This window comes from Erythrolamprus reginae, chromosome 4 (assembly GCF_031021105.1).
Source record: "Erythrolamprus reginae isolate rEryReg1 chromosome 4, rEryReg1.hap1, whole genome shotgun sequence".
NCBI classification, from domain to species: Eukaryota; Metazoa; Chordata; class Lepidosauria; order Squamata; family Dipsadidae; genus Erythrolamprus; species Erythrolamprus reginae.
In genome coordinates this window covers 41,893,164-41,906,687 of record NC_091953.1, presented here as the reverse complement: position 1 = coordinate 41,906,687, position 13,524 = coordinate 41,893,164, and the positions used below count along the sequence as shown (strand labels likewise).

Sequence of the window (13,524 nt, the reverse complement as noted above, 5' to 3'; positions counted from 1 at the left end):
TTTTAAAAAAATTCTAACAAAAGGCTTTATTTGTTTAAGACTTTAAATACTTGCACATACTGCATATAATCATTTTTGTATTGCTGAATTAGGGAGTTTTTACTTTTAAAAAATAGCAAACTAAGCTTTTCATTGTTAACATTAATAGGGAAAAGTTAAAACAGGTCTTTCCAAAGAAGAAATAACTTGTTCCTAATAATCATTCATTTCATTTTCATTTTATTGGATTTGTATGCCGCCCCTCTCCGTAGACTCGGGGCGGCTAACAACAGTAGTAAAAACAACATGCCACAATCCAATACTAAAGAAGCTAAAAACCCTTATTTTAAAACCAATCATACATACAAACGTACCATACATAAATTGTGGAAGCCTAGGGGGAAAGAATATCTTAATTCCCCCATGCCTGACGACAGAGGTGGGTTTTAAGAAGCTTGCAAAAGGCAAGAAGGGTGGGGGCTTCTCTGGGGGGAGTTGGTTCCAGAGGGCCGGGGCCGCCACAGAGAAGGCTCTTCCCCTGGGTCCCGCCAAACGACATTGTTTTGTTGACGGGACCCGGAGAAGGCCAACTCTGTGGGACCTAACTGGTCGCTGGGATTTGTGCGGCAGAAGGAGGTCCCGGAGATATTCTGATACAAACGATTGAGAATTATATAGCTTAAAGGCAGGCGTGGTTTCCTCCCGGTTTGCACTAGATCGCCCAAACCAGTAGCAACTCGCTGTTGATGTCACAATGGTGTTATGGATTTGGTTCGGTGGGTGCCAGTCGGTGGGTGCAGTCATTTATGGGGGGGATTTTTTTCTGAATTTTTTACTATTTGGAAGGTTTTTCCTCTGCTGATGATTGAAAAAGGGCCCTCCTGCCCACATCCAGCTTTATACTTACATTTATACCTTTGCCCAAAGCACAGCTGAACAGCTCCTGATTAGCTGTGTTTTGGGCTGATCATTGCTACTGAGCATGTGTGGAAGCAGAATTGCACGAGGGGACAGGCACATGTGAGCGTATTGAGCATGTGCACGAAGTGTCACAATGCAAACTGGTTGCGAAGATAAGTGGAACCCACCCCTGCTTAAAGGTAGTGATAGCTACTGTATATTTGCTGTATATATTCATTCAAAAAGAAATTGGAGTTACTGTAAAAGGTACAAAAATGAAAGCAAAACTGACAGATTTGTTCATCTGTACTGTATTTTACTCATTAGTGGGACCAGTACTCGATTTTGTTATGAATTATTAAAGCTAACACTTTCAAAATGACATACATTGTAATAAAAATAATAAGCAATAATAAAAGCAACATTTCTATACAATTGTTGGTGGGGTTTTTTAAAAATACACTTTTTTTATAAAAAACATTTTAGAAAAATAAAGAAAAGGTCCTTTTTATTAGTTCACCAAAAATGAGTCTTTATACTGAATAGGATTTTAGTTATCTAAAATCTGGAACATTTGTCCTCCTATCAAAATTGTTGCTTTAGTTTCTTGTAATATATTATTCTCCAATTGCTATTCAAGGAGTTGCTCTAAATTTAAATTTATGTGTGCAATTGCTTGATACATGATTTTTTTCAGCTGTTGCAATATAAAAAATTCATAAGATCAGATGAATCCTCCAAAGTCATTCTTGAAATCTTCATTCAGTTCTTCCTCCCATATTTATGGTTTATAGTACTTAAAAAAAAGATAAACATTTCAAAAGTATGAAAAAGAAAACACTTCTAAATTATTCATTATTTTTATATCACATAACTTACATTCACACCAGAGATATTTATATATGTATACCAGAGGTGGGTTCTTCCTGGTTCACCCAAACCAGTAGCAAACTGCTAGTGATGTCACGAGGACACCACAGAACTGGTTCGGTTAGTGCCGGTCCGTGGGCGCCAACATTTTTTTTTTAATGGAATTTTTTTGGGGGGAGGGGGGGGATTTCTTTTCAGGTGTTTTTTTCTTCCGCACATGTACAGAAGCCAAGTTTCTGGCACTGCACATGCATCACCATATTATTTTTGGCTTTTGGGGGGAATTTTGTTTTTTGTTTTGCCGCTGCATAGGTGTAGGCAGGGGGGAAGCAAACCGGCATTGAGGCAAGTTAGAACCCACCCCTGATGTATACCAATTGTTATATAAATGTTAGGTATAGGTCTAGATAAAAAATCTTCGGTTTATAAAATATTATTAAATAATTTAAATCAGCAATTATAGACATTAAAGATAACAAATCAGTATATATTGTTTTATATATTGGGAATTCATTTAGAAGTATTTCTCAGCAAGCAGATAAGATAAATCAAACCAATAACAACAATAGTATAATTGACAAAGTTTCATTGGTTTTAAAGACCCCTTTCTTATAAATTGTCCCCTTTTATTATTAAATCAAGCATAAAGACTAGATTAAATTTCCCTTGCAACAGAACTCCAACTCTTCCTGTCTTCATATTTTTTAAGGGTCACAAATATCAGTATTTGAAAGCTTAGTCATAGATATGAATGACAGGATGGGAACTGATTTTCTCACTGTTTAGAACCTGTTACCAATCTTGGAGGAGCAAATGTATAGCTCCTAGGACAGTGATGGTGAACCTATGGCACAGGTGCCACAAGTGGCACGCGGAGCCATATCTGTTGGCACGCAAGCCATTGTTTTAGCTCAGCTCCAATGTGCATGTGTGTGCCGGCTAGCTGATTTTTGGCACGCACAGAGGCTCTGTGAGAGCATTTTTGGCTTCCAGAGAGTCTCTGGTGAGGTGGGGGAGGGCGTTTTTACCCACCCCAGGCTCCAGGGAAGCCTTTGGAGCCTGGGGAGGGTGAAACACAAGCCTACTGGGCCCACCAGAAGTTGGGAAACAGGTGGTTTCCTGTCTCCAGAGAGCCTCCGGGAGGCAGGGAAAGCTGTTTTTGCCCTTCCTAGGCATTGAATTATGGGTGTGGGCACTCGCGCATGCACAATAGCATATGGACATACTCTTTCGGAACCCGATGAAAAAACGTTCGCCATAATTTTCTCTCAGAAGAGAACATAAACATGAATTTTCTTAAGGACTTACATTTTATTGTAACAGAAGATGGGTCAAGTATTATATCTGGACATTCAGGTATATCCAAGTCAGGCATGTTTTGCTTGTCGTATATATTTTGTCTTAAAATATTCATTATAAACTCTTTACTCATTCTATATTTCATGAAGTCAGTACTCTCAGGTGGCACCAAGAATTGCAAGTAGTATGATGCTGTATTGTTTTCTCCACTGAAGGAATAATAGAAAGTGAGAATGAAATGCCAAATGTTTGGAAAACAGTGGAAGATAATACTTGAACTCAGGCTTGAAGTATGGAGTTCTTGGTCTCCTCTAAGCTTGGTTGTTTTCTTGCAAACCTTTCATTACCAAGCTAGGCAATTTCAGTGTAATGATGTTACCTCATTTGAACCTAAAGCACTTTCTCAGTCATGGCTTCAAATAATATCTAATAGTGCCATATGTGAATTTATTCTTCTCACTATACAAGTAGAATTGAAATGCTGAAAAAACAGAATTTTTTAAAATGCCCAATTATTTCTTCAAGGGGCGACTTAGCAGGACATTGGATTCTTTAAATATTTCATATTGGAGAAACTTTTATTTGTTCATATTGTTCAGTTAAAAGGTAAACACCAAACAAGTTCAATAACCACTAAACACTGCTGGAGTTGTTTACAATTCACAGTATTAGTGTAGAATACTATGATTGATTTTAGTTATGAACAGGATACAAGTGGGGATAGATTGCATCATTTTAATATTATGTGTTGTGAAATTATGGTATTGCTGAAATAAAATGATCATTAACATAAATAATAATTGCATTTCAACATACCCCGAGCTGCATAGAAAGTCCTCTTCATTCCATATTTTCTTTACTTTCCCCACCACCAAGAGAAAATTCATTTCCCTAAAATTGCATAATTAAACATATGGGATTTTGTCACCCTTCGTACCTGAAGGAAATAACTTCAGATGAGATAAAATATCTCCCCAGTGCAGGTGAGTAACTGTATACATCATTAAGCTTGAGAGAGAGAGAGAGAAAATTAATCATCATCAGTTAGGCAATATAGAAAGAATCCTCTCATTTTATTTGAAATTAACTTCTAGCTATGTACACTTTAAAGTAATTTGAAAATCTAGTTTTCACTTTTTTATTTACTAGACTAAAACTTGATTTTCTTTTCCTAATTAACTTGGCTATTGCATGTGATTCTCTAGCACAGGGTTCTCCAACCTTGGCAATTTTAAGCCTGGCTGATTTCAACTCCCAGAATTCCCTAGTCAGCTGGCTGGGGAATTCTGGGAGTTGAAATCCTCCAGGTATAAAGTAGCCAAGATTGGAGAACCCTGCTCTAGCAGAATGCTATAAAAGGATGAAAGGTATTCATATTAAGAGCTTCAGCTATTTCCCCTTATATACCATAAATGTCTTATATTCAAAGGGCAAAGATTTCTAACCCAAATACAGTAATACCTCATGATACGAACTTAATTGGTGCAAGGAGGAGGTTCGTAAGACGAAAGGTTCGTAAGACGAAACATTGTTTCCCATAGGAAACAATGTAAAGTCAATTAATCCGTGCAACCAAAAAACCCCCGCAAAAAAACGGCTTTCGGCGACTGCTGGGAAGCCGCGCGGGTGTTTTAAAAGGTGACAGCCGGCCTGGGGGGCCTCCCAGCACCCCCCGAACCCGGGTTCGGGGTTCGGGGGGTGCTGGGAAGCCCCCCAGGCCGGCTGCGACCTTTTAAAACACCCGCGCCGCTTCCCAGCTGTCTCCTGAAGCCGAACGCTAAAGCCGAACTTCCGTGTTCGGCTTCGGGAGACAGCTGCGAAGCGGCGCGGGTGTTTTAAAAGGTCGCAGCTGGCCTGGGGGGCTTCCCAGCACCCCCCCGAACCCCGAACCCGGAAGTTCGGCAAAAGTTCAGGGTTCGGGGGGGTGCTGGCAAGCCCCCCAGGCCGGCTGCGACCTTTTAAAACACCTGCGCCGCTTCCAGCTGTCTCCTGAAGCTGAACGCTAAAGCCGAACTTCCGCGTTCGGCTTCGGGAGACAGCTGCGAAGCGGCGCGGGTGTTTTAAAAGGTCGCAGCCGGCCTGGGGGGCTTGCCAGCAGCCCCCCGAACCCCGAACCCGGAAGTTCGGCAAAAGTTCAGGGTTCGGGGGGTGCTGGCAAGCTCCCCAGGCCGGCTGCGACCTTTTAAAACACCCGCGCCGCTTCCCAGCTGTCTCCTGAAGCCGAACTTCCGCGTTCGGCTTCGGGAGACAGCTGCGAAGCGGCGCGGGTGTTTTAGAAGGTCGCAGCCGGCCTGGGGGGCTTCCCAGCAACCTCCCGAACCGAACCCGGGGTTCAGCAAAATTTTGCCTCTTCTTACGAACTTTGTTCGAGTTACGAACCGGCGTTCGGGAGGCTTCTGGGAAGCCCCGCCGCCTGGCTGTTACCTTTTAAAACAGCCGCGCGGCTTCCCAGCAGTCTCTGAACGCCGGTTCGTAACTCGAAAAAAGTTCATAAGAAGAGGCAAAATTTTTCTGAACCCCGGGTTCGTATCACGAGTTGTTCATAAGACGAAGGGTTCGTATCTTGAGATACCACTGTATATTACATTTCTAGCCTATGGATAAATCTTAGCTGTCCAACAATAGAAAAGAATAGATGTCTGTTTTAATAGTGAAAGAAAATATTCAAGGAAAAAAAGAACTACTTTGTATACAATATCTCTGATAACAAGTCTAGGAAGAGTTCATTCTAGCAATGTTTTTACTTTACAACCGTCCTAAGGCTAAAATACATAGCTAAAATGAACTTACCCTCTTATTAAGACTTTTAGAGAACACATCATATGCAGATTCTGAGAGAAGCATATTATGGTTTGGACATTTAATGTTTACTATTCCAGAGAAATTATGTTGTTTACCATTTGCAAGTAATTCAGGATCCCAATATTCATCTTCATCTATGTAAACCACTAAAGTAACAAAAGGAAATAAAATTAGTTATTCAGGCATAGAGCCTAAATATGACTATAAAAACTCAGAGTCTTATTTCATCCAGGCCAGAAGTCAACACTTTTTTTAAAAATATAGAATTTGGAGAACAAATAAAATTACCCTGTGGAGAAGACCTTACCCATTGTCTAAATAATTAGTAACCGGATGAGAAGCTACTATAGATTATAACTGCTATTATCTCTCTTTATAAGGCCAGGACTTCTAAAACTCTTCCCAGTGCATTTGTATTCTGCCTATAAAAAGAACACTGTCCATAATAGTGGGTTTGGTATTAAAGAGGTTAAACCAAAGTTGGATTGGACTTTTTAAAAGTCTTCAAGGTATCTTAACTTATCTGACCCTTGAATTGAAGGGTGTTCCTTGTGTACTTAGCTATTTCCTATTACCTTTCTCATTTACTATGTTGGAATGATCCTATTTATATATAAAGGCTTCTTTCCGCTCCTTTTTGCTTGCTACCCCTTCTCATTTGTATTATATTTCATAATCTTGGTTATTGATTTGAATTGAGTCCCCTATTGATCTCCCAGCAAAAATGACTAATTTAATTAATACTTAAAATAATTGGCACTCTTGGCTCAGTTATAATGTTAATAAAAATAGATAGGTGGTATTAGACTATTTTTCATATATACACATATATATACACACATGCAATATACAGTATATTTACTTTAAAATTTTGTTTTGCCATTTAAACTTCTTTCAAAACAATCATATTTTTACTTCAAACTTTGTACTACGTAGTATTATTTTATGTATGTATGTGTATTTTTTCACTTTGTTTTTGCTTTTATTGTTGTTTTACTTAATTCTATTCTATTCTATTCTATTAAGGAAGGTTTGTGTTTTATGTTGGAGGGTATATGTCACTATTAGAAAAAAAACCCTGCCTTACAAGTGTATTCCTTTTTTAATTCCAATGTTCTATGAACATCAGTAAAATTCAATCTTTTTCCAGAACAGAGAATCACACCAAATTAAGAAAATCATCCCCAAACATATTGATAGGTTATGAACATGCACTCAGCTTATTTAAATGACATATCAAAGGCCCTAGATAGGATCAGTCTGTTCTATAAAAAGTTTTCTCAGCAGACAAGCCCCTTTATATAAATAGCAAGACACTTACACCACATAACTGGTTCCAAATTCAAAGTACAATTAATTTTAGAATGCTTCAATGTCCTCCCCACAGCAATTTTGGACAGCCAATACAAAAAAGCTCCCCACTACGCTCCTGCAGACAGGAGGCTGATGAAATTACAATATAGTTCATCTCCTGCTATACTGTACCTTCCAGAAGGACTTACAAGACAAGTACTTCTATGGTCAAGCACCTAGGAAATTCTGATCTTTTTAATGTAGATCTGTTCTTTTCATATCACTATGATTCAATTTCTTTAAGGGTAGATAATTTGCTTACAATTGCCTGTAAAATTAGGCTAATATTTACTACTCATTGACAAAGCCACCACCAATTACGTGTGTGTGTGTGTGTGTGTGTGTGTGTGTGTCACATGTCTTTGCTGAATTTTTTGAAAATTAATGGAGACTAGGATAGATCTATTTCAGCCTTGTTCTGACCTCATCAGCTAGCCATACCCTCACACTGGGATTTGAACTTGCAGCCTTTGCCTTGTAAGGCAAAGAATTAACCTCTAGGCTACAGTATCTAATCTCTTCAGCTTTGTACCAGGGAAGGGTTATATATTTTTTCTGTCGAATTACTCTGGTTATATTGAAGGAGCATCACAGCTTCCTTTTTGCCTCTCGGCCCAACTCAGGGCTGTATGTATGTATGTATGTATGTATGTATGTATGTATGTATGTATGTATGTATGCTTGTTTGTTTGTTTTTTGTTTATTATTAAGGTGTTCCTTATTTCTTAACAATTCTGGAAGCATGTAATAAAAATATTCATTCATTGATTCATTCACTCTAAACAAATCACATCCATAAAGAGTACAAACCTGAATACAAAATTAAACTTAAAGCAATCACAAGGATCAACACTAGAAAAACAGATGTTATAACCATCCAGAGTTTGCATTTCCAAAAAATAACTGAAGAACATGATTTTAAGCTTCTTGTCTCCTAAAGATAGAAGGAATTAGAAAGGGAAAAACATGTTTATATTCTAAGTACAAAATATTCAAACAGATAATAATTTTGATGAAACAAAGGAAGGTGTTTTTAACTACCCCATTGTTTCACAGGTATGAACACATCTTTGCTGACTGATATGACTCCAATGTTTTAACTCAATCTTTTAGCCAGGACATTCTAGTTCCTTAATAAAGGAACCTGGGATATTTTGATATGCAAAGTAAGCACAATATTACTCAGGTACATTTCCTCCCAATAAGGAACGTTATGATTTAGGGACTAAGAAAATATATCATACTAAGATAATTAGTCCACTCAGCCCAGTATGATGAAGGATGACTAGAAACAGTTTTTCAAAGTTTCAACAAACAGAAATGATAACATGCATCCAACAAGAATTGGAAAAAAAATAAAAACAGGATAAAAATCTTTATGGAAAACCGGGGGGGGGGGAGGAAAAGAGAAAATACAATTAAAAATAAAAAAGAGGCATCCCAACTTTAGCTCTAATAAGCAATAGGAATCAAGGTAGACTACTAACTCTGAGAAACATTGGCATTGACTTAATCTAATCCAACTTTTAATACTAATCCTACTGTGTCTAAGCTATATTCTTTTTACTCCTTGTAAATAAGTAAAAATAAACTTCAGTCAGTTTGGGCACTAAGAAGTGTAATACAAATCAAAAAGTCTTGCAACTTTTGAAAAAAAAAGCGTCCAAGAGACTCATACAATCTCATTTTTTTCAATGAGATAAATATAAAGGCCCTAAGAATGAGAATGCATTTTATTTTATTAATTTATTTGATTCTCCCCCCCCCCCAATCTTTATTATTATATCTAATACTCCTTCCACCTTCTGTTTTCCCCACAACAACTCTATGAGGTGGATTGGGCTGAGAGAAAGAGAGACTGGCCCAAAGTCACCCAGCTGGCTTTCAAGACTAAGGCAGAACTAGAACTCATACCCTCCTGCTTTGTAGGATGGCACCTGGATTAGAACCAGCATCTCATATTCCTTAAATTTGTGTCTTGAAGCAGTTAAAGGCCTGAACTTGCCTTGCAGTTTTCTGGTAAGGAGGACCAGTTGCCTGGCTACCTTATAGGGTTAGTCTAATATTAGTCTTTAATGTATTGTTTTAATTTATATTTGACTTCTTTTTATTGTAAATTGTATTTTATATTGTTATAAGCCTTCCTGAGTCCTTTGGGATTGGGCAGCATAGAAGTTGAATTATTATTATTATTATTATTATTATTATTATTATTATTATTATTATTATTATTTAATAATAATCCATAATAATAATAATGTTATAAATTATTATTATTAATAATAATAACAACAACAATAACAACAACAACAAAACAACAACAACGGGAAACAGCCTGTGAATCCTCATTGAATCTTCAGGAAAAAAGAATTGAAGACATTGAAAATATTCGCCTCATCTTTCTAAGCCTATAAATTAAATAATTACTATTATGGCAGGCGTGGGAAAGAACTAGCGCATCTTCTGGTTTATGGGAAGATGAGAGAAGCGCTCTGGCAGGACTACATCGTCCGACCAACACAGTTAAAACGCCAGAGCTCAGAAAAGTGTCTTTGTTAACAAAGATGTGCACCATTTTACTATCGAAATAAATACACATCCTCTGATTACAAACGAGCAGGTACGGTGAGCGTGCAAATATTTGCACCGATACCGCACATAGATACAGAGGTGACTCATTCACGCCCCGTTCCCCCCCCCGTAGATTTCATAACTCCCCCCTCCCTCCCCTCTTCCCCATCGCCTCAGAATTACTGTAATTTCTGTAAAGTTCCCAGGTTTAATAACTCCCGAGTAAATTCCTCCTTGCGCTAAAAGGGACGCTGACCAAGTAATTTCTGTTTTCATAAGCTGGGAACAAAACAAACCTTTCCCACGATAGAAAGAAGTGAAAGCAGTGGCTTACCGCGGCGGCGGGAGGGGCTTTTTCCTGCAGAAGCTCGCTTTCTTCTCCCCTTTCTTCGTCTTTCCGCCTTAACTCAATGCCCGGCTGATTTTGCGCGGGAACGAAACCTGTGTCCATGGCTGACTTACGTTTTTTCCAGGAGCAAAGGAACGGGGAAATAACTTGAGTTCCTTTACGCGCCCAGACTCGATTGCGCCAATAGAGAAAGTGGAAGAGGAAAACAAAAGCCAATAATAGCGTTGGGCTGCAGTGTTGCCATGATTCAGGAAGGTTTTTATTTTATTTTCAAATATTTTTTTATTAATTTTCCAAGATGCCGGTAAAACAAAAAATCAATAAGGGAAGAAGGGACCTTTTCGCTATTTCTATGGAGTCCAGAAAGTAACCTTTCGTTCCAAAGTTGCACAAGACTGAATTTTCCGGTTCGACCGCTTTCTATAGCGCAGGTACTTTAATCGAAACAACTCTTATCTTTTTAATGAAATGACAAACGAAAAAGTTATGCCTCTATTAGGCTAAAACAAAAGCACTGAACAGGAGTAATTTTAGTATTAGAAATAAAAACTTAGAATCAGGGATCAATGAACTGCAGCTTAAAAGTAGACAAATTCGGGCCCAAATGTTTTCCCCCCAAAAAAGTCAACTGGACTTTCCTGATTTTTTTCCTTGAAAACCTTTGGCTTCTCATCGGAAACAGTTTCCTCAGTCCTGACTGGATAGTAGGGAATGGAAGAATTTACTGTATATCCTTTGCAGTCATCTGGTCATTAGCAGGGTCCCTAGTTGTCTCTCTTATAAATTATTCTATTCCCCACCATTCAGCAATTTAATTGGTTATTTTTCCCCTAACATGGATATAAAATTCGACACCAACTTTTATTAACTGATTCCCTAAATTTATGTGACAAAGTTTCTTAAACTTGATGACATTTCCTTGGGAAGCCATGAGTTTGGCTAAAACCCTATGGACAAAGTTCTCTTAAATTCATTGGATTTACAATCAGTTGGACCAAAATTATGGGTTTCGTGAGAAGGTATAGATGTTACAAACATCAATGGCAAAATTAGGAAAAAATAAAATTGAATAATCCCATCTATTAAATATGTTGGTGTAATTTTCCAGGGGAACAAATTAGAGCCATTTCTATTGCAGTTAATAGTGCTACCCCTGTGATGGCAAATCTTTTTTTGGTTTGCGTGCCAAAAGAGTGTGTATGCACACACTAGCATATGTGCATGTGCCCACACCCATTCCCTCCCCCACACCCATTCCCTCCCCCCCACACATGCACAATTCTCTTTGATGACTTTTCATTAAGCTATAAGGAAAAATATCTGAGCAGACCTGTGGTATTGCAGCCTTTCTATCAACTTTCTGTTGCATCTAGGCTCATAGGTTTATATAGAGAAAAATATGAAATTTGTCAAATCTGTGGTCTGTTTTCCAGTCTGTTTGGAAACTATTATACAGTACACTCAACCTTATTCAACCTTACTTGTTCAGCACATTGTACAATATTATCAGCAGTACTTAAAAGGAGATTCAGTCGGACCAATACCCTGAGAGGTGGTGTCTTTATGACCAAAATGTGTAAGAACTGTTTGAATGTATCTATTTTTTAATTAAATTTAAATACCAACCATCTTATTACCCAAAGAGATTATATTTTCCTATTGCATTTTCTATGTCAATTTACATACAAGTATACTGTTATCGCTTCATAACAATAAATGCATTTATAATTAAGGAGATGTTCTCACAAATTGAAACCTTCCCATTCCTAGCAGAATTGCTCAGTTTCTACCATCGGCAATTTCCAAGAGATAAAAAAATCCGAATCTTGGAGTGACAACATTATGAAATATTGTATTTCTTTTCTTTCTTTTCTTTCATGAAGCAAATTGAAAACTGTCAAGACCAAGCTATTATTTCCACGTTGGGATGTTAACTGATATATATTACATATAAGTTAACATATACGTATATATACAAATTCCTTGTGTGTCCAATCACACTTGGCCAATAAAGAATTCTATTCTATTCTATTCTATTCTATGTACATTAACATATACATATGTTAACTTATATGTGCCCAGACTATCCTTAAGTGTTGTACCTTATGATTCTTGACGAACATTTCTTTTATGTACACGGGAGAATGTGTGCACAAAGACAAATTCCTTGTGTGTCCAATCATACTTGGCCAATAAAATTCTATTCTATTCTAAGTGGGTAGGCTGCTGAGTATTTTTTTTTATTGCTGTAGTATATCGGTTGTTCTTGTCCTGTTTCTTAAAACCTTGCTTAGCTACTCAGAGTCAAATTTGCAAGGTGGATGAGCTTATAAATGATTGAGTTAGAGATAGACTAGAAGTGAACCTTTTTTCATTAGGGAAGAAATACTGTTTCCTATTAAAGAGAGGGAGGGAGGGGGAGAGAGAATGCTGATTGTGATTTTCAAAAGGTGGACCTCTAGTCATTTTGCCACCTGATTAACCAAACATTTCATATTATATTCAGAAACGTAAGTATATGATGTGCACCAAAATAGTTATCTGTTCCTGGTATGTTCTGCTAGTCAACAAGCAAGCAACTGCCTTTTATCCCAACTATATGTTCTGGTATACCTTTGAAAGTAGCACATTTCAGTAAATATGAGACCATGAGACTTACTTTTGCCAAATATTCTTACTGATACAGTAGATCTGTAACTCTTGATGCAAACATATATGGAAATGTAATTGGAACTTTAATTAAGGGTAAAAGTAGGAATTAAATGGTGTTAGTTGCATTTAATAGCTAAGAGGATGATCATAATAAGAGAACAAAGCTTTGGAGAAGTTAACAGTTACAGGAAGTTAAAGTTATGGGACAGTCTCCTGCCACATACTTCCCGGAGACCAATCAGATCCCACAGGTTTGGCCTTCTCCAGATCCTGTCGACTAAGCAGTGCAGATTGGTGGGCCCAAAGGGAAGGACCTTCTCTGTGGCTGTCCCGGCCCTTTGGAATCAACTACCCCCCAATATCCATACTGCTCCCACCCTATTGGTCTTCTGAAAGGCCCTGGAGACCTGGCTCTGCCGGCAACCCTGAGGGCAATGAAAGTTAACATCTAGACACAGCCAAATTATGATGTGCTAGGTATGTATGTGTGCATAACCGTATAGTTTTTGTTTAGGGGTTTTAATTGATATCTTAATAGGGATTTTACTGTTTTTATACTGTTTTATATTTATATTTGACTTTATTGTATTTGTACTATCTTATTGTTTTAAACTGCCCTTAGTCCCATGAGACTGGGCAGCATATAAATCAATTAAATTAAATTAACAGAACAATCCTAACTTTAGGATACGTCCCACCTTATGCATGACATAAATAAATAAATACTCTCAAGCCAGTCACTGGTTCGT

At 37.8% G+C, this 13,524-nt stretch overlaps 1 protein-coding gene across 1 annotated transcript; it reads right to left on the bottom strand.

Moving 5' to 3' along the window:
- Positions 1-10,540, bottom strand: C4H3orf52 (chromosome 4 C3orf52 homolog). Its single transcript, XM_070750146.1, has 6 exons — positions 10,109-10,540; positions 8,014-8,137; positions 5,839-5,996; positions 3,986-4,056; positions 3,058-3,257; positions 1-1,675 (listed from the first exon to the last, which is right to left on the bottom strand). The coding sequence occupies exons 1-6, from the start codon at positions 10,223-10,225 to the stop codon at positions 1,668-1,670; spliced, it is 678 nt and encodes a 225-aa protein (XP_070606247.1). The 5' UTR covers positions 10,226-10,540; the 3' UTR covers positions 1-1,667.
- Positions 10,541-13,524: the final 2,984 nt, after the last annotated feature.